At 44.2% G+C, this 21,846-nt stretch overlaps 2 protein-coding genes across 2 annotated transcripts in view; one reads left to right on the top strand and one right to left on the bottom strand.

The window, feature by feature from the left end:
- Positions 1 to 21,846, bottom strand: part of LOC140119804 (uncharacterized) — a 340,011-nt gene that overhangs the window by 227,896 nt on the left and 90,269 nt on the right. The window lies entirely within an intron of this gene.
- Positions 3,366 to 21,846, top strand: part of LOC140119757 (uncharacterized) — a 30,771-nt gene continuing 12,290 nt past the window's right edge. The window contains exons 1-9 of the mRNA XM_072139109.1: positions 3,366 to 3,590; positions 10,763 to 11,971; positions 12,422 to 12,442; positions 13,146 to 13,294; positions 14,716 to 14,930; positions 15,015 to 15,112; positions 15,212 to 15,388; positions 16,336 to 16,446; positions 16,578 to 16,675. Coding sequence (XP_071995210.1) covers positions 3,551 to 3,590; positions 10,763 to 11,971; positions 12,422 to 12,442; positions 13,146 to 13,294; positions 14,716 to 14,930; positions 15,015 to 15,112; positions 15,212 to 15,388; positions 16,336 to 16,446; positions 16,578 to 16,675 — 2,118 coding nt within the window. The 5' untranslated portion in view covers positions 3,366 to 3,550. The remainder of the gene's footprint in view (positions 3,591 to 10,762; positions 11,972 to 12,421; positions 12,443 to 13,145; positions 13,295 to 14,715; positions 14,931 to 15,014; positions 15,113 to 15,211; positions 15,389 to 16,335; positions 16,447 to 16,577; positions 16,676 to 21,846) is intronic.

Below are 21,846 nucleotides of genomic sequence, written 5' to 3'. Positions count from 1 at the left end.
CAGTATATATAGCAGTAGTTATATATACAGTATGTATAGTAGTAGGTATATATCCGGTATGTATAGCAGTAGGTATATATACAGTATGTATAGTAGTAGGTATATATACAGTATGTATAGCAGTAGGTATATATACAGTATGTATAGCAGTAGGTATATATCCGGTATGTATAGCAGTAGGTATATATACAGTATGTATAGTAGTAGGTATATATACAGTATGTATAGCAGTAGGTATATATACAGTATGTATAGCAGTAGGTATATATCCGGTATGTATAGCAGTAGGTATATATACAGTATGTATAGTAGTAGGTATATACAGTATGTATAGTAGTAGGTATATATACAGTATGTATAGTAGTAGGTATATACAGTATGTATAGCAGTAGGTATATACAGTATGTATAGCAGTAGTTATATATACAGTATGTATAGTAGTAGGTATATACAGTATGTATAGCAGTAGTTATATATACAGTATGTATAGTAGTAGGTATATACAGTATGTATAGCAGTAGGTATATACAGTATGTATAGCAGTAGTTATATATACAGTATGTATAGTAGTAGGTATATATACAGTATGTATAGTAGTAGGTATATACAGTATGTATAGTAGTAGGTATATATACAGTATGTATAGTAGTGTGTATATACAGTATGTATAGTAGTAGGTGTATATACAGTATGTATAGTAGTAGGTATATACAGTATGTATAGTAGTAGGTATATATACAGTATGTATAGTAGTGTGTATATACAGTATGTATAGTAGTAGGTATATATACAGTATGTATAGTAGTGTGTATATACAGTATGTATAGTAGTAGGTGTATATACAGTATGTATGGAAATAGGGGTGTTATACTGTCCTCTTTTCTGTAGACCCTTCTTTTACAACCAAACAACTGAAAAAGGACACTATCAGGAGGGGCTGCAGGAAAGGGGCTTTTAGACTGAGAGCTGCTGGAAATAGCACATTATATGGCGAGGGGCAGGTGTCACCCGCTTCTCTATCAATTCTGTCACCCGTGGGTTCCCCAATTCATTATTACCACTAAGCCCAGCATATAACTCTCTGACCCTTCAGGGGGTGTGTGATGGGGGGTCTGTCTATAATTCACCTCAGGCAGCACAGAGGCCGGGTACAGCCCTGCATGTGTACTGTGACGGGAGATGAGAACACACAGCACAGGATCTTCAGCCACTATTTCTCATGTACACCCTGTAGCTGCTTCCTGCTCTTCCAGAGCCCGCCCCTCAGTGACGTCACAATAGCATGGTCACATGACTACTGGAGAGTGAGTCAGAGACCCCGCCCCTTCAGTGACATCACACTCCCAGGGTCACATGACCAGTAGATAGTGAGCAGGAGGATCTGTGAGGTTAATAGTGTCCTGCACTGAGGAGAGAAGAGGTAAGTGACCAGAGGAGGGACTACAACTCCCAGCATGCTCCAGGAGCACACACACTATATGGAGGAACTACAACTCCCAGCATGCTCCAGGAGCACACACACTATATGGAGGGACTACAACTCCCAGCATGCTCCAGGAGCACACACACTGAGGAGCAGCACAGTCCAGCGCCATCACTCCTCCCTCAGTCCAGTGACCTCCCCTCCAGTGTCTGGAGAATCCCCATCTGTCACATCACACATGTCATGGACACAATTGCTTCATATAGAGTTTGCTCTTAGTTCTTGTCATGTTTCCTCAGGTTCTATAGATCCAGGACTCCCAGAGGTTTCTCCTAAAGATGATCCTTTCCATCAATGATCCACCAGGGATCCGGGAGAAGGACAGAGAGCAGATGGCGGCCAGGATCCTGGAGCTCACCCTGGAGATGATCTCCTTGATAACCGGAGAGGTGAGAGTCTCCCAGGACACGGCTCTTATCTCTAGGAATAACAGCGGGAAATGACTGGAGAGGTGAAGGATTCTTAGGATCTATGTAGTGATCAGTGTCTCCCCATACACAGGATTACACAGTAGTGAAGAAGTCGTCTGGTGAGTGTGTGACCCCCCGTGTGTCAGGAGGATGGACCCAGAGCCCCATCACCGAGCCTCCACCTCATTCACTGATACATGAGCAGAAGATCCTAGAACTTACCTCCAGGATCACTGAGCTGCTGAGCGGAGAGGTGAGCGCTGCCGGGAATGCTGGGACATTGTACAATAACACAAGGGAGGGGTCTGGGTGATGACTGTGTCATTGTGGGTGTCAGGTTCCTATAAGGTGTCAGGACGTCACTGTCTATTTCTCCATGGAGGAGTGGGAGTATATAGAAGGACACAAGGACCAGTACAAGGACATCATGATGGAGGACCACCAGCCCCTCACATCACCAGGTAAGAGGAGACCTTCCTGATTATAGAGGACAGAGCAGGTGTGAGGTCACCTCCTCCATCATCTCATCATCACATATAGACAATGTATCAGTCACTGTGTATATTTCCTATAGATGGATCCAGTCAGAGAAATCCACCAGGTACATGTTCTAGTCCTGGAGATTCCCGAGATATCAAAGAGGAACCGGAGGAGAACGTCCCACTGGATCATCAGGTAGATGGAGCTGAGGTTTCTGTAAATCCTGTATAGATTGATGTAATGGATCTTTCTACTAACCTTCTTCAGCAGCAGTGGGGCGGAGGGTCTATGGCAGTGGTGGCGAACCTATGGCACGGGTGCCAGAGGTGGCACTCTGAGCCCTCTCTGTGGGCACCCATCATCCAGCACAAAGGTCGCCATTCAGGACTCAATACCTTCTCCTGTAGTCACAGGACGTGCCACATTCAGTGCTATTTTACAGTGACTAGAAGTGCAGGTGCTGACATAGCTGGATTATTATTATAGACCCTTCTCTGGACTTCATCCTGTTAAGGGACCTTAGAGGGAAACTACGATAATAATCCAAATTTCTCCTTTCTACTGTATTGGTGTCCTCAGGACGCCAATAAATCTGAAACCTGTGAGTTACTTTAGTTACTTTAAATTGGCATTTGGCACTTTGTGAAAAAGATGTGGATTTTGCTTGTAGTTTTGGCACTCAGTGCCTAAAAGGTTCGCCATCACTGGTCTATAGGATAGTGGTAGGTAACAACTGGTTTTAATTTTGGTCCTCCTGCACAATATTATTTTCCTGTATCATGGCCTCCATAGAGGTCTATTTTTCCTGATCCCACTTCAGTGAGCACACCGTCCTATGTATCCCTAAAATACAATGGCAGCAACTTGGCTTTCTAAGGAGAAGGGAGAGGTGAGGAGCACTCACCCCTCCTTGCCTGGGTTCATGTGCATGAACCCTTACTTCCTGCCTTCTAGAGGTTTCTGTCCATCACTTGGATATAAGAGAATCTCTGGAGACATTTCCTTGTTTTCTCAGGTCCTTCATGTTGGATCTTTCCAGGAAAGTTGTGGTGGAAGGAGGAGCGGAGAGGAAATCCCCTCATCAGTGACAGAGGAGGGTAAGAGCCTTTCATGTATCTTGTGGGTTATTCTTCCCTTATACATTGCAGGGAGAGGTCACATCCAGGGGAGGAGATGGATGACTTATAGTGATGAGCGACTTAAACTGCAAAGTTCAGGTCTGTACCGAATTTGGCAAACATGCTATATTATTCCAGGTCCGTGTTCTGGAGAAAAGGGCATGCCTGTGATTGGCAGGGCTGGACATCTGACTCAGTATGAGGGCAGGGTCACAGACACATTGCACATAGGAGATAGAGCTGGGGACAGCTAGCTGCTCATCACAGGGTCAGTCAGCTAGGCAGAGACTTTTCTATACCTACATGCCCTGAAAAGGGCAACTGCTGTTTTTTGAGAAGGCTGCTGTTATTAGGGACAGGTGGAAATTTCTAAAATAAATGGCCTTTTTAGGGCACTGTGAAGAACTGCATTGACCAATTTTTGGAAAGACCCTATAGGAATATTAGCATTTACTGCATCATCCAGAAAGATTTTGATGGTCTTGCCTCTGCATAGTTTCCATGAAAATCATAAATGATTATAAATCATACCTTAATTGTAAAGTTGCTCCTGTCAGTGAATAGCACACAGTATTACCTGGATCATAAAAGTGCTGTTGTTATATAGTTATATAGGGTTATATAGTTAATATGTTTGATGGAGGATATATGTCCACCAAGTTCAACCAAGAAAGGGAAGGGATGAGGAAGATGTAAGGGAAGCAATTCTATATTACAACTAGCAATGTCATTTAGATGTATAAAGGCATCCAGGGCCTTGTTGATGCTTTCTGCTGTCTCTGCTGTGAGCAGCTCCTGAGGCAGGTTATTCCACACATTCACAGTTTTTACAGTAAAGAAGACTTGTCTCCTCTGGAGATTTAAACCTGGTTTTCTCCAGACACAGGCAACGCCCCCTTGACTTTTGATTTGATTTCCCTTAAACCACCATATTTTTTGTATGTACCATTTATATATTTATATAAATTAATCATGTCCCCTCTTAGTCGTCTCTTTTTGAGACTAAATAAATCTAATTCTTTTAATCTGAAGCTCTCATCTAGGTACCTAATGGCAGCCAGGCTACCGCAAACCCATATCGCGGGTCGCGCGCCCCCCGTGCCCTCTGGCGACGCGCCTGAACTGCTTACCTGTCCCCGCTCCCATGTGCGTGCGTCCCCGTCTCCTAGGGCGCGCGTTGGCTTCAGGAAATGTAAAAGGCCAGAGCACCGCCAATTGGCCATTTCCCAGAAGACTATTTAAACCTGCCTTTGTGCCTTCTGCCTTAGACCTGTGGAATGGTCTGGTGGTACCACGCCGCAGCAAGACCATCCTGCTTTGCGGCCGGCTCTGGTGAAGACTTAGATGCCACTTAGACTCTGGTCCCAGGTGTTGGCTTGTGTCATCGTCTGCCGTGTTTCAGAGGATCCATTACCTCCGATCCTGACAACCGGTCATGCTGAAGGGTGTTGCAGGCAGCAGATCGCTCTCCACGGCAGCTCCAGACTCTGTCATGTCTGTTACATTTGCTCAGTGTGAGCCTGCTTTCATCTCTGAAGAGCTCAGGGCGCCAGTGGTAAATCTGCCAATCATCCTGTTCTCTGGCAAATGCAAAGCGTCCTGCATGGTGTTGGACTGTGAGAACATCCCCTATCGTTGGACGTTGGGCCCTCACTCCTTACTTGTTTTTTAACCGTCTATGAAGACACAGGCACATTTGTGGCTGCTGGAGGTCATGTTATAGGGCTTTGGCAGTGCTCCTCCTGTTCCTCCTTGCACAAAGGCAGAGGTAGTGGTCCTGCCAGAAACATGATCTAGAATCTGCTCAGCTGCTTAACAACATACTGCTAGTGGTTTATTAGGCCATTTTCTGATGATGGGTTTGCTTTACCCTCTTTATTTAACTGGCCTTTTTAGTTACTCAAAAATTATAGTATCATAGTATATAAGGCTGGAAAAGACGCAAGTCCATCAAGTCCAACCTTTAAGAATTAAATAAATGTTTTATCCCCATCCAGGCCTCTCTTGAACATGTACATAGAGTCCACCATTACAACCTCCTGCGGCAGAGAGTTCCACAGTCTCACTGCTCGTACAGTAAAGAAGCTGTCTATGGCTCCCCTCCTCTATGGCTGCACTGATGGACTTATATGCAGTAAGAGAGAGTATATCTCCTTTTATCTCCTGTATTCTAGAATGGTAACTTTATCAAAGGCCAACAATTTTGCAACGATCCCAGTCAGGACCAGAGCTTGTGAGTTAGCCGGTTCAAACTTTCTCTCCGTTGTTTAAGGGATACGAAGCTGAACCCTCTCCTAGGATGGTGTGGACAGGTTTGGTGTCACATCCTCCCTTTGTGGGGAACCTGGGGGGCAACCAAAATGGCAGAGGGAGCCTCAGTTGTTTCCATGTGTTTTTGATGTCACCCACTGCAGCTCATGTTTTGTGTGCAGTTGCCTGGACATACACATGCTGCTCAGAATGTTGATCTCTTCAGGGTCTGGTGGCACAATGTGAAAATTACACATTTTGTCTTTTGCACAATGCTAGATAAAATTGCCATGTCAGGGAGCTCCTTTGGGCTCACGTCAGTGTGACAGCCCTGAATACGGTAGGCGTTAGCAGGCCTTTCTGCCCTTCTGCATCTTCTGCAGGCTACCTAAAACTTTGTGACCACCGCCTCTTTCTCCAAACTATCAATGCCTTTGAGCCATGTTGGGTATAGGACATCATCATTACCCTTTCTGAACTTCTTTCACCAAGTCTTCCCCACTGCCCTCCTTGTCTCCATTGCAGAAAGCTGGTACTTTGTTTTCATCAACATCATGGTAGATGTCCTGTAAGGATCCTTTGTCCACATCCTCCATGTTGGGCACGTGGGAACTTTATAGCCCACATTTATCAAAATAAGGATCTGTGCGTCAGATTCATAAAATGTGTCACACAATCTTCATGAACATGGCGCCCCCTGCACTGCTCCGACAGAATGCAGCATGGAGTAAAGAGGGAGTGGGATCTTGCATGGAGCCCCAGACCAAGGAAGATTGATGGCCACCTAGTGTTTCTTCCATTTTCTAATAAGTGTGCCAATAGTTGTTTCTCATTAAGCTACTAAGCCTATTACCCTGTAGCTCATCCGAGGCTTGTGCAAGTGTACAGTTTTGTCACTGATGTCCTTAGGCAGGTCTTTGGTCTTGCCCATGGTGGAGAGGTTTGATTGTGATTGAGTGAGTTTGTAGACAGGTTTCTTTTATAAATGACGGTTGTCAATAGATTAAGCTCCACAGTTATGCAGCGATTTCCCTGCAGGATTAAACGCTTCAGAAACATAATAAAGATACAATTATAAAGTGTCCACCCCCCTCAAGTGCCTAGAGGTAGTAAATCAGCTGCATATGAAGAGAGGGAGCCACCATCTGACTGGGAGTTGTGGGCCCAACCACAATCCGTCTTTCGGCTTAGACACACACAGGGCTGATCAAGGCTGTGCGAAGGGGGAAGGGGGCAACAAATAAAAAAAAAATATAGAGAAAGTGAGTATTCCTTCTAGTGGTCCCCCACAGCTTCTCTTCTACCTGGGATTCCGCAGAAGTAGTGCAGGAGAGCCAGATCTGTGTGGTATGCCTACATACACTATAACGTCGTTATGTATTTATGTACAGGGGGCAGTGTGTGCTGGGCTACCTATATGCTGAGGGTGGCATGTGCTGGGGCCCCCTATAGTATATATTGTATATGCTTTGCATTGTTAATGCATTTTGCGCTTTATGTTGTGTGAACACACCCTTAATCATTAAATTAGTAGTTGCTCTATTTAATAAGTTCTGGTAGTGCTGTACATATAATAAATTGAGGGAAAACTATGTTCTGAAGCAGTTATGTGCGATTTTGTATAATTGTGTACGAGGGGAACTTAAGTGTAGAGGGGGGCCCAAAATCTCATCAATCAGGTGCCCCAACATTCCCAGTGGTGGCCCTGATTAAGCCAAACTGCCCAGGCCCCCTGCACTGTGGGCTTCGTAGCAGCTTTATGGTCTGTCTTTATTGAAAGCATGCCACTGCTCCAGACCTCCTGGTCCCTATTGCCTCTGTGGGGTGACTACAAAAGGGAGGGCTGTTCGTTCACTGTGAGGAGGAGAACACCAGCGAGCACCAGATACAGACTGCAGTAGTGGAGTGCAAATTGGTCCCACATTTTTAAGTTGTTAGCACAGAAGGGATTTGTCCTAAGCCCAGCCCTTCTAAGCAGATAGGCTGTACCGTAACTTCATAAAAGAGTTATGAAATTATGGTGCATCCGATCCAGCTATCAACTACATCTCTGGGATCAGGGAATTGGGATGAATTTCGCCCTGTTTCTTTTCTGTCCTAGGACTCTTAGATTGGACTGTTTGGTTGGTGTCCAATGGCAATTGGTATTGGTGCCATTGGACACCAATACCACTGCTCTTGCATTTTCCATTGTGGAGTTCTGGCATGTCTTAGGTTTTCAAAGGTCCTGTGATTCCACCCAGGGGGAAGAAACCAGAGACCCACCCAGGACCAGGCAGGGAGTGTCCTACACAGGGGTTAAAATAAATACGACACATGTGGCTCTATGTAGTCTTCTAGGGAATATTACAGCCGCGGGTGCTCCTGCAACCCATGTCTCTGGTCGCAGGCGCACCCGTGTATCCCCGGGTCCGCAGTATGGCAGCTTCATGGTTACTCATGGCTACTCTGGTCTGGTGCACGCATCCCCGCCCCCTAGGGTGTGCGGCTTAGTGAAATTTAAAGGGCCAGCGTGTCGCTGTCCTGATATATAGCCTGCCTCTTTCTTTGTCCCCTGACAGATCTTTTTGCCCCGTTGCCTGAGAGAAAGCATTATATTGATACTATTGTGATCTATCCGTCCTCTGCTCCGTTTCCTGACCTCGATTCTCTGCCGACCAACTGCTAACCCGCTTTGTGGCGGGCTCTGGTGAATACTGGGTGCCACTTAGACTCCGCTCCCTGGCATTGGCTTACGTCATTGTTCGCAGTGGGTCCACCACCTCCGACCCTGTCAATTCACCTCCAATCCTGACAGTAAGATAAGGCCGTGGATTGCCCTACCTAAACTATTTGACCTCACCACCAGTGTCTCAGCAGTCCCTGAAGCACCTTCTGCTACAACATCTTCTGCAGAACCCAGACTGGGTTTGTCTATGGCATCCAAATATGATGAGGAGACCCCAAGTCGTGCAAGGGCTTCATCACCCAGTCCTCGCTGCACATCAAGCTGATGTCAACACAGTTCGCCACAGAGAGGTCTAAGGTGGTATTCGTGGTCAGCCTACTCTCCGGGAAAGCCCTGGCATGGGCTCCCTCTCCCTGGGACCGGAATGACCCGGTCACTGCCAACATAACCGCGTTTCTCACTGAATTTTGGTCTGTCTTCGATGAACCAGCCCTGGTATCTTCTGCTGAGACCGCCTTTCAGAATTTACGTCAATGAGACTTGTCAGTTGGTGGCTACGCGGTTCGTGAAGTGCCTATTCCACCAAAAGAGTCTTCCTTTCCACGGGTATATTACCTCTGACAAGGGACTACAGATGGATGCCACTAAATTGTCTGTGGTACTTTAGTGGGACTTAATGATAATAATAATTCCTCTTTTTATATAGTGCACACAGATTACTAAGTGCTTGTAGTTAGCCTATTCAGGACTGTGTGTCATCAAGCTGAAATCTGCCTTTGCCGCTGCTCCTGTACTTGGCCTTATACGGAGAAACTGTTCCTGCTAGAGGTTGAAGCTTCCTCGGTAGGAGCTGGAGCCGTTCTCACCCAAAAAGTGCCCAAAGGCCACCTGCTGTTTCTTCTCAAAAAACCTTCTTGGCTGCAGAGTAGAATGACTCCATAGGTGATCGGGAGCAACTGGCCATAAAGCTTGTCTTGGAAGAGTGGCGTTATCTTCTGGAAGGAGCTCACCATCCGGTCTGTATCAATACTAACAACAAAAGTCTGTTGTATCAACATACCGCGCAACTCCTCAACCCGCGACAGGCTCGTTGGTCCCTCTGCTTCTTTCGCTTCAACTTCCTAATCCAGTTCTGCCCAGCATAGAAGAATGTCAAAGCTGCTGCCCTTTCTTATGCCTACCAAGTAATTGGAGAAGAACCAGTTTCTCAACACATTGTTCCTCCTAAACGGCTTGTTGTTGCCGCTCCTGTGGATCTACAGCAAATTCTTCCCAGCAAGATCTATGTCCGACCTGCTTTTCTACTGGTGGCCAGGTCTGGTCAAGGATGTATGAGACTTTGTGACCTCCTGCGCTTACTGTGCCCGAAATAAGTTGTCATGTCTCGAGATAGCAGGTGTGCTTTTGCCACTGCCTATACCCAGCTGCCTGTGGACTCACGTGGCCATGAACTTTGTTACAGATCTTGCGCCATCTTCCGGCAATACCCCTTCTGGGTAGTCACAGACCGTTTCTATAAAATGTCCCACTTCACTCCTTTGCCTGGTCTGCCCTCAGCTCCTCATCTTGCCAGCCTGTTCTTTCTCCACATCTTCCGGCAAATATATAACTTTTTGCATCAATATTCCATGTTGCAAAACTCTTTTAATTTTTGGTCTATATAGCTGGAAGAGAGCTTGGTTTTTGTAGGACATTTTGTTCTTTTGTATTGGTAGGTGTTTTATTGCATTTTATGTGTGGCAAGATAGGTAAAAATCATTTTTTGGTGGGTCTTTTGAATGTGGTGATACTAAATATGTGTGTGTGTGTGGGGGGGGGATTTAATTATTATTAATTTATCCATTTTTTTATTTTAAAACTTTTTTTTCCCAATTTTTTTTTCTTGTTTTCTTGTCCCACTATGGGACAGGAATAAGCAATGGTTCGATTGCTTCTTCGTTCATTATAATACCATGTAATACTGATGTATTACAGGGTATCAGCTATATGCCTCATTTGCATACAGTCCTTCAAACTGGTTGTAGATGCCCTTTAAATTAAGCCTGAACCCACACGTCTGTGTTCTCAGTCTAGTCACTAACCAGGGTGGGTTCTATCCGAAATATTCCTGTTACAGATCGGGATTATCTCTAAGGAGAAGCTGATGGCAGTCTACAGGCTGACAGAGCTCTGTTTTACTCTCAGCCTTTCAGAGTTGTGCCCCTCTGAGTCTGTGTACCAGAGGGTCAAACACCTCCCACCTGCTGTAGCCAATTTCTTGGACTATTAGACTCCAGGGTGAGATGGGAATCACTGGTTTACTGATTTGACTTTTTTTTTTATCCATAAATGACTTTTTTACTATATTTTTCAGGAGATGAAAGTACAAGAGGTTCCCATGGACGTCCCCCCTCATCTCCTTGTGGTGAAGTAGAAGATAATCAGTCACATCTTTCCACAGAGGAGGGAAATCATGGAGAGAAGAGGCAGTTTTCATGTCCTGAATGTGGAAAATGTTTTGACATGAAAGAAAAGCTTTATAGGCATCAAAGAACTCACACAGAGGAGAAACCATTTGTATGTACAGAATGTGGGAAATGTTTTAATCAGAAACCACATCTTGTTCAACACCAAAAAATTCACACAGGGGAGAAGCCATTTTCATGTTCTGAATGTGGAAAATGTTTTATTCGAAAATCCTATCTTGTTGAACACCAGAGAACTCACACAGGAGAGAAACCATTTTCATGTTCTGAATGTGGGAAATGTTTTAATCAGAAACCACATCTTATTCAACACCAAAGAACTCACACAAAGAAGACGCCACTTTCATGTACTGTATGTGGGGAATATTTTAGCTCTTATTCATACCTTCTTGTACATCAGCGAATTCACACAGGGGAGAAGCCATTTTCATGTTCAGAATGTGGAAAATGTTTTATTAGGAAATCATATCTTGTTGGACACCAGAGAATTCACACAGGAGAGAAGCCATTTTTATGTACGGAATGTGGGAAATGTTTTAATCAGAAACCACACCTTGTTCAACACCTAAAAACTCACACAGGGGAGAAGCCATTTTCTTGTCCTGAATGTGGAAAATGTTGTAGTAGAAAAGCATATCTTGTTCAACACCAACGAACTCACACAGGAGAGACGCCACTTTCATGTACTGTATGTGGGGAATATTTTAGCTCTTATTCATATCTTCTTGTACATCAGAGAACTCACACAGGAGAGAAGCCATTTTCATGTGCAGAATGTGGGAAATGTTTTATTAGGAAATCATATCTTGTTGGACACCAGAGAACTCACACAGGGGAGAAACCATTTTCATGTCCTGAATGTGGGAAATGTTTTACTCAGAAAGCACATCTTGTTAAACACCAAAAAACTCACCTAGGAAAGAGGTCATTTTCATGTTCAGAATGTGGGAAATGTTTTAATAGGAAAGCAAATCTTGTTCAACACCAAAAAATTCACAGAGGGGAGAATCCATTTTCATGTACTGAATGTGGGGAATGTTTCAACCATTATGCAAGTCTTGCTAAACATCAGAGAAGTCACACAGCAGAGAAGCCATGTTAACATTTCTTACACTACTGACTTTACTAGTTTCTACTTTTGGGTTTCCTTCTTCAGGATGACCTCTTCTGATGTCTGCAGCATGTGGTAATATATCATAATAATTCATTATCTCATGGGAGACACATACGGACATAAGAAAACATTACAAGGCAATCGGCAATGGTGCACTGAACAATAGGAATGAAAAATCTTTCTGTAAAGACCTGTTCTGGGTAATTGTCCAATGTATATGCACGTATGACCCCCAAACAAATGGCTTCGTAGGTGATTTTTACATGTTACACATCTCCTGTCACTGTCAGCAGCTCCTCCTTTGTGTCTGGGTGACGGTGAAGCTGCGTCAGTGTCTAATAATAAGTAAACTGATTGTTCCTCCGTATATCTTGTATCGGTCTGTCTCAGGTCCAGTTCATATCTCTGTAATGTCTTCAGTTATTTGCAACAGTTATTGAGAGCCAAAACCCAGGTTGGTCGAACACACACACAGAATCGGTGCAAATACCTTAGCATTGTCTTGTTGCCTCACCTGGTTTTGGCTCACAAAAACTAATGCAAATAACTGAAGATCTAAAAGAGATGTAAACTGGCCATTCAGTGGTTCCTCCAAATGAGCAGCAATCCATAGGCCAGATTTATTCAATGTAGTGCACTCTGTACTGTGTGCGGTTTGCCTTTTGAGTGGGCAGGGTGCAGCAGATTATTGAATATTAGCGCTCCCTACACTGCTCAGTGTGTGCACCATGGGTTTTTTTAGGATCTCCTTGAACATACGAATGTGCGACACAATTCTGTCAAGTCGCTGTAATAAATGTGTCAAAAAACTTCAACTACCACGTCCCTTTAGATGCAGAACTGACGCAGACAATTCATAATTACAAACAAACACCTTGCACCCTCTTTCCATGGCTTCCCCTAAGACGGCCCCACTTGGAGGATGATCCCCTTGACCTCTATAGGGACAGGAAGTAGAGAAGTTAAATACCCCACGCCGGCATCCACACTCCAGTTTCTTCCTGTCCCTACACAGGGCAGGGAGTAGAGAGAAATCTCTCCTTGCTTCCTCCTCCAAGGGGGACAGTGAGGGGGGACCGCTGCTGGTACGGGATCTATGTTCCCTTACCGGTCCGGGCAGCAATCAGTGCAGTGGTCTCCCTATCTTGCCATCCTAGAGCTGGGGGTATCGGCTCTGTCCGCGGCCCCGCAAGGTCAAATACACTCAGATAATGGCATCTGGCTTCAGGCCAACAATGATGACTTCTGGTGGCGCACTGGAAGTAACGTCAGGAGCCGCGAGGTCGAAAATCAGGAGTGTGGAGCAGTAAGTTTAAAACTCCAGCGAGGACGCATGCTGCTCTGAGGTCTCTTTCTAAGCGGTTTTGTGTCCCAGGCTCGACCTATGTGCTGCCGAGATCATTTAATCCATACCAAATACGTTTGTCAAACATGCCTATGGGTTTATGCTATAGCGCATCACTTATATTTTACAGGTGACTTGCTAGTGCCTCATACCTCACAAAACCGTGTGCTGCCAAGGCAGGTATGTCTACATGACCTATAGAATATAGATATATAAGTGTATATGAATACCTAATGCATTCATATGTGATATAGATACTGTTCCTATTTTATTTCCATTGGCAACATTGAAAATTCGTGCATTATGGAGACTGCTTCATCAGAACCCCCGCCTATGGCTCCTATGAGTGGTTCTGGGGGTGTGGGAGTGTTATAGTGGGGGTTAGGTCCCTACTGCACACTAAATGTTATACATATATCTAAAACAATGTACTCCTATGTACTCCTATGTCGGCAGGAGCCTAAAGAGAAGGAGAAACAGAGTAAAGATCAGCATCCAAACGATCAGACTCCAAAAGATACGAAGAAGAAAAAAGTCGCTTCCCGTAGTTGCAATATGTGTTTCAACAAATTATCCAGCGATTACGAAAAAAAAACCTGTTTGTAAAAACTGTAATGATAATCTGCTAAAAGAGGAAAAATCCTTTATGGACAGCATGCAAACCTTTATTAAAGGGGAAGTGCAGTGCTCACTAGCATTTTCATTAGCCACCCTCATGCCGCAGGAACCTTTACAGAAAAGGCGGAGGGTAGACTATGGGGCACATTTACCTACCCGTCCGGAGGAGTTCACAAAGTACGGAGTGTCCGACGATAATGCACTCTGACACAATATTAAAATTGTGCGTCCTATATCCTGAATATGTTGCTTCCCCGCTCGTACCTTCTTCTTCTCGGTGTATGTAAGTGCATTGTCTTGCAACACAATCTGAATCTTAAATCCCGCGCTCAGTCCGAATCAGTCTGTTCGTCCGACTGGCCGCTCCCCTGATTCCTGTCGCATGAAAGCCAGCGCAGGTGCGCCACAATCTGATTGCTTGCTACACAATCCCCAGTTAAATACCTGTCACAGTGGCACAAATCCCGAAAACCCGACAAAAGTGCAATCCGCGAACCCTTAGTAAATAAGCCCCTATGTGTTAGAGTCAAAGGCAGAATCAGAGGAAGGATCTATTAAAGATTCTCTAGATCTTGACTCAACTCCATCTACTTCATCAATCAAGATGGAATATAGATACCTGTTTGTCTCGGAAGACTTAGATCAACTACTTAAAGCAGCCAGAGACACACTTAAAATTGAAGATGTAGAAGAAGCCAAGTCCATACAGGACAAATGTTTTGGGATTCTTAAAACGAAAAAAAAACCCATGTTTTTCCTTAAAGGAAGAGTGGAGAGAACCAGAAAATAGAATATTCTTGGCCAAGGAATTTATAAACTGTTTGGCCTTTGTAGAGACAAAAACGTGGTGTTCATTTCCCAAAGTAGACGTCCAAGTAACCAAGATAGCGAAAAAGACTGACCTTCCATTTGAAAATGTGATTCAACTTAAGTATCCTTTAGATGGGAAAGCAGACAGCCTATTAAAGAAAACATGGAAGTCAGCCATGTGGAACCTTAAGTCAAACTTTGCCATGACTTCAATAGCCCGCACTCTATCTTTCTGGTTATTTTTCTATTAAAGACGGAACACCGAGGGACGTACTCCTGGGTACCATTACCATGCCTCTAGATTCATTGCGGACGCCTCAGCAAAGGGAGTAAGGTTCAGTGCAAAAGAAGGTGCCTTATCAAATTCAGCTTGAAGAACAATGGAGACTTGAAGGCAATGGAGCGTGGACTTTAGATCAAAATCTAAACTCTGTGGTCTCCCCTTTCAAGGTGAATATCTGTTTGGGCCAGAGCTGGATACCATCCTTCAGAAGGCAGCTGATAGGAAAAAGGGTTTCCTAGAAGTAAATGCAACCCATGGGGTAAAGTCCTTTCGGGACCCCAAGGAAAAGAAGTTTCCATATGGAGGGAAAGGAAAACAGGGGAAATGGAGTTACCACAAAGGAGGCAGAGGAAGAGGCTTCCTCCTCAGCTCTTGCAACGTCCATAAAGCATTCAAGAAATGACGCCAGAGTGGGAGGAAGACTGCAGAGGTTTCACCAACAATGGACAAGAATTACGTCAAATTCTTGGATTCTAACATTGTTGTAGGATGGCTACAGGTTGGAGTTAACATCCCTTCCTCCCAAAAATTTGGGAGGACAACCATCAGTGGAACTTACACTCCTACTATGGCAGGAAATGTAGAAATTGTTAAATGTAGATGTCATTATTCCCGTTCCACCTACAGAAACAGAGAAAGGTCATCATTGCTCCCCATTGTTTCTGATCAAGAAACCAAATGGCTCTCTCAGGATGATCTGCCACCTAAAGAACCTAAACCAATATATTGGGGCACATTTACTAAGGGTCCGCACAGCGCATTTTCGTTGGGTTTCCCAACTATTTCCGATTTGCGCTGCATTTAAGTGGGCTTTTGGGGCACACGATCGTATTTTGACGCAATCGCGCCGACTTGCATGCGACACAAATTGGGGGCGTGGCCGACGGACAACCGGACTGATTTGGACTAAGCGCGGGATTTACAATTCAAATTGTGTCGCAAGACAATGCACTCACATACATCTGGAAGAAGAAGGTGAACCCCGGCGGACTCCAAAAGGAGAAATAGCTTATTTCCAATACAGGGCCCTTCCTTTCGGGATTTTTTTAAGCTCCAAGAACCTTCTCAAAGATCATAACAGTGATAGTGGCCTATCTAAGAACAAAGGAAGTTGTCATAATCCCATATCTAGATAATCTGCTAATAATAGCACTTACGGAACAGGAATTAATCCAGCACAGGAACCTCACCATGGTCACATTCAAGCAACTGGGTTGGATCATATATTTGGCCAAATCAAAACTAATTCCCAGCAGGACAACTATATTTCTGGGTGTCTGTCTCAATTCAGAACTTCAAAAGTCCTTTCTCCTGGAAGAAATAAATATCAAGTTGATTCATCAAATAAAGGAGTTTCAGAAAAGAACCAACTGCTCCATAAGGGAAGCCATGGAGATCTTAGGTCAGTTAACATCCTGTATCCAGTCGGTTCAGTGGAGTCAGAGACACTCTCGAACACTACAAGTATGGATACTGACCTCCTGGGACAAAAACCCATCACATCTCAATCTAAGGGTAAATATTCTTCCTCAGGTCAAGTCATCCCTAAATTGATGGACTCAACAGGAGAATCTGAAGAAAGGAGTACCCTGGCGCCCATGGCCACTTGTAGTGGTTCGAAACTGATGAAAGTCAGTATGGATGGGGGCAACCCTGAAGGATGCCTTTGCTCAGGTTCAATGGCCTTATCAATACAGTCCCGCTCCTCAGTTAAAAGCTGTGTGGGAAGGTCTAAAGAACAACAGGGATTTTTTTTTTTAAAGAACTCTCACATAAAGATTTACTCAGACAACATCACCACTGTGGCATATCTATGCCATCAAGGGGGAACAAGAAGCCCAGATCTTCTACACTTGTCAGAGAAGATATTCAGTTGAGCAGAAGAAAATATCCTGTCGTTATCGGCAGTCCACCTAAAGGGAGAAGAAAACAAGATACCAGACTATCTCAACAGAAACAGGACCAACCAAACGAATGGGGTTTGAACAACTTTTCTACTGCTAACACAGAAGTGGGGAACCCCAGATTCTTCTCTCTAGATGGATCCAGTCCAATTTCACGACTAATGTAAGCCTTTCCACCAATTCCAGTAATACCAAAGGTGGCTCAAAAATACAAAGGGAAAAGGCAACAGTTATCCTTGTAGTACCATTCTGGCCAAAAAGATATGGTTCTCATCCCTGAAGAAGATGGCTCTAGAAGAACCAAGTGGGGCCGTCATGGGGGGTGCCATGGAAAATGAGAATTATTCTCACTGTTAATTTGCTTTCCATTAGTCCACCATGACGGCCCATATATATTCCGACCCATAAGATATTATGCTTGCTATAATAATAATTAATAATTCTTTATTTTATATAGCGCACACAGATTACGCAGCGCTGCACAAGCATGGCAAATTGGTCCCTGTCCCCATGGGGCTCACAATCTAAACAACCTACCAGGATGTTTTGAAGTGTGGGAGGAAACCGGAGGACCCGGAGGAAACCCACGCAAACACGGAGAGAACATACAAACTCTTTGCAGATGTTGACCTGGGTGGGATTCGAACCCAGGACCCCAGTGCTGCAAGGCAGAAGTGCTACCCACTCAGCCACCGTGCCGCCCTCAATGCGATATACCTTCCAGATTACTTTGTAGGTGAAATAAATTGGGTTACATCCACTGCCGGTGTAGTTATTTGGTAGTCACTGGAGTGTGGATACATGTGTGGGATATATAACTTCTCTGCTTCCTGTCCCTACAGAGGCCAAGGGGTCATCCTCCAAGTGGGGCCGTCACAGTGGACTAATGGAAACCGAATTAACGGTGAGAATAGTTTTCAGTATGACAGAAAACTGGTGCAGCCATTTTAAAAAAAATACATATAGAAGCAAAATATCAAGTACAACAGTTTACTATGTGTGGCCGTGCAAGACTCACTAGGAATAAACAGTCCCAATAGTTAGGACCACCCATATATTTTCTTTACAGAAATAGGAGAGGAGTGCCATGGATCTAAGTCTGTTTACATTTAATTCGTTCATATAGTCTATTAATTAATAAATCTCAGAGATACAAAACTGAGTAAATTATTCTACATGATGGCAGGGTGGCAGAGAGGAGCTCCATGGCTTGCATATCCTTAGCATATGTGAGGTCAGATGATGATGTGGGAAATCCACTTCCAAAAGAGGAAGATAAGGGTTTTGGATGCTGACAATATGTAAAGCTTTGCCCCATATTATCTTCCAAATCGAATCTGGAATCTCTCTGCCAAGCTAGTGTTCCAATTTCAGCATATATTTGAGTGATCACAGCTCGGCTAAGGTTAGAAGATGTCTGCGGGAGGTATGGGCTAAGTCTTTTCATGTAAAGGAATCCCAGGTTGCACTAAAAACTATGAGAAGGGGGTTAAAGGAGAGTTACGGGAGGCCATGCTGCATCGCAGATGAAATCTTTGCCAAATGTGACAAGAAAACCATAGGGGCAAGTCGATGCTGGATTATTGAGGGGGAGGGGGGGGCAAAATGTTGACACATGGGTGAACTGGGGCCAGCCATAATTTTTCAATCTCTTTCCAGAGATTAAATGAGTGAAGGGAAGTCCATGAGACTAATTGGCGGAGGTGTACTGCTTTGTAATAGAGAGTTATGTCTGCCATGTTTAGGCCACCTCGCTCAAGACCAGCCGACAGAACCGAGGTGGGTGTTCTGTGCCTGTTAGATCTCTATACAGAATCCAAAACATGGACTGTTTAGTACATAGAGTGGCTATAGGAATACCGACTGAGAGAATATTAAAAAGGTAAAGGAATTTGGGGAGTATCGACATTTCCCAGAAGAGATACACATAAGGGGCGGCAACAACACAGGTGCCTACATTCCTCTCGTATTAACCAAGGGTAATTCTTTTTAAACAGGGTAGACACTGACAATATTAGTTCAATCAAGCCTCTCTAAAAAAGAGGTGTTAAAGTCTTCTCCTATTAGTAAAAAAGAATCCGGTCCGAGCTAAGCTTTGAGAGAAGCAATGACAGGAAAGGGAGCTATGGGCGTATATAGAGCGGAGTGTCAGTGGGGTATTCTGTAGATGGCCTTTTAATATAGAGGAACAACCCTGTGGATCAATCTCCAGAAGGGCATTCTAAAGAGATTTAAATAGCAACCCCCTGCCTTTTTAGAGGGAACATTTTCAACATAAGAAGTCGGAAATTTATGGCAAATCTAGCAAAGAGACAGTCGTGTGTCAAAAATGCAATAAATCAAATTAGAAGTACAGAGACATGACAACACTGAGAAATGAAAAGAATTAAAAGGTACAAGACATACCATAATGAAACAGCATAGAGCAATTGCATATAATTATGCACCGCCCAACTTTCTGAATTACAGCAGTGATGCAATAACAAAATACAATACCTACAAACACGGGGAGGGGCAAAGGCTGGCCCCACTGTCCCCACTGTCAAGTTCTGCCCTTGTTCACACAACCTCAGGTTCTCTAATGACTGATAACATTCACAGATTGAGCTCAGGAGAAATCAAACCAAAACAACGTATGGTATAATATGTCAGTCTCTGTGAACTGATGCCATCAAAAGTAAGGCAGATGTGAGATGCTTTATTTGTGTCACACAGTATTATACAGGGAAGACCTGGGCTTGTTAACTTAGGGATAAAGAAGTAATGTCCATAGTCCATTGGTTGGTAAAGTATTACATGGGCACCGGAGACACTAAGGCTTTGTTTTCCCTGAAGTGTATATAATATCGTAAATCCTTCTTGTGAAATGGACAAACATTGGGGGAGTCTTAGAGTCCTTTGACTATGGCTGAAGCTGATCAAAGTCCACTCCTCTCCACCAAACGTCTTTATGGTATTCTCAGCATTCAGCAAGTATATGAAAAATAAAAACATTTTCATTAAACATAAAACAATACTTCACACCATGCATATCGCCACAAAGGAGTGACTTCCTCAGGGATAATTAGTGAAGTGGACTTAAAAACCTGCCATCCAGAAGTCACAGGCACGATCGGCGTCAGGATCGAAACCAACACCACTATCTTGCTTCTGGGTGCAACTGTAAATACGCAAACCCACAATACTTCCAGGTCAGTCCGGTCCTACAGTGTGCACACACACACACACACAGCGGGGACCATCGTAACCTCCCATCATTGCATTACCAAATAGCAGCATCTCTCAAATACTAAAATCCACACATTAATTTGTTGAGTTAATTCTGTTAGCGGTTAAAATAGTGAGAGCGTCGGAAACCTTCCATTCATTTTTCTAAGTGGATTATAGTCAATGGCCATCACTGATGATGTTGTATACGGGATAACGTTCACCTTTTTGGGGTTTGGCATTGAAATAACACAAGGTCCATTCCCTTCCACTTCTTTCCTTCCCTCCTACTCTTTCCTCTCTAGAGGCAGGGAAGAGGTTCTGAGTCCCACCTGAGGGAAGATGTTGAGATCCCTCCATGTGCGGGAGAGAAGTCAACGGTGCAGTAAGGTGAGATCTTTATGGCAAGACAGCAGGAGAATATGGCGGTGAGGAGTCTACTGTTGCCAGAAACCTGATTTTGAAGAATCAATTCAGTAACTGAGGAGGTAGGAAACCAAGTCGGAGAAGACTACAATGGCTGTTCACAAGTGGTCAGAGATCGGTGGCTTTCAGCAGCATGCTATCTGCTGTGCATGGTGATGTCCAGACTGTGCAGGTACTCTAGTCTTGGCAATACCCCTCTATAGTGTGTGAAAGGGGAAAATAATCTGTGGAAAGACAGAGATTAGTAGGGAGTAAGAGCAGAGCTCAAGGATTGTGCATCCTTTGCCATCTCAGGACGTTTACTCTATGTCTACATGGAACCACAGCTCTTCTCCACACTTCCTTGTCAGTTGTTCACCAGGATCCTTATCTTATGGTTTTTCTTGGTTTTTTTTTTTAGTTTTTCTTTGTACAATCTTATTAGTGACCTATTCTCATTAACCCTAATTCTGATAGATCTAGAAGTCTGACCAGCAAGGGCTTCGCCACACCAGTATTTCAGCAAGTGCCCTACATTCCTGGTTGTACAGGAAAAGAAATAAGAAGTTATCCCTATCACCTGCTACACATTGCAGTTTTGACATTCTAAATAGGGAAAAGTACCATATTTTCTAGACTGTAAAAAAAAGCTTTGGTAACTAATTTTCTTCGACCTAATATCTTCAAGGACCAGATCATTAACCAACGATTGCTCTTTCCTATACACAAATTTTCCAAGATACTTAAAGGGGTTATCCGGCTGTTAAAAATTACTTATGGCCGGGTTGGGGTGGGCTAGTTAAACATAATAAACATGTACTCACCTCCTCCGGTGCCACCGATGTCCCGCACCGCGGTCTGTTTGATCTGTGCCCCTGTTTGTTTACAGGGGCACAGAAGCCAGGCACAGGGAGCTTCCGGTCCGCGCTGTAGCCGGCTCCTCCCATCCGTCCCTATCTCTCAGCGTTGTAAGCTCTGGCAGATGGAGTCGGATGGGAGCTTCTGGCCGGCCTGTGCGCCCCTGTATACAAACCGCCACACAGAGGAGAAGGACCGCAGCACCGGGCGAGGCAAGTACATGTTTATTATGTTTAACTAGCCCACCCCGGCCCTCAATCATTTTTAACACCCGGATAACCCCTTTAACACCTGTCCAGCCTTCACATCAGATTTAAATAGATCCACAATGTTTCAAGAGGTCTTTTTTTTATCAATTCGGCATTTGTATCGATTATAGGTGGAAATAAATAGATAATTGTTATTTTTCCTGCTCAGTTGTTTTGTAG

This window comes from Engystomops pustulosus, chromosome 2 (genome assembly GCF_040894005.1).
Source record: "Engystomops pustulosus chromosome 2, aEngPut4.maternal, whole genome shotgun sequence".
NCBI lineage: Eukaryota > Metazoa > Chordata > Amphibia > Anura > Leptodactylidae > Engystomops > Engystomops pustulosus.
Note: the sequence above shows the minus strand (reverse complement) of the source record. Positions and strands in the feature narration are given on the sequence as shown.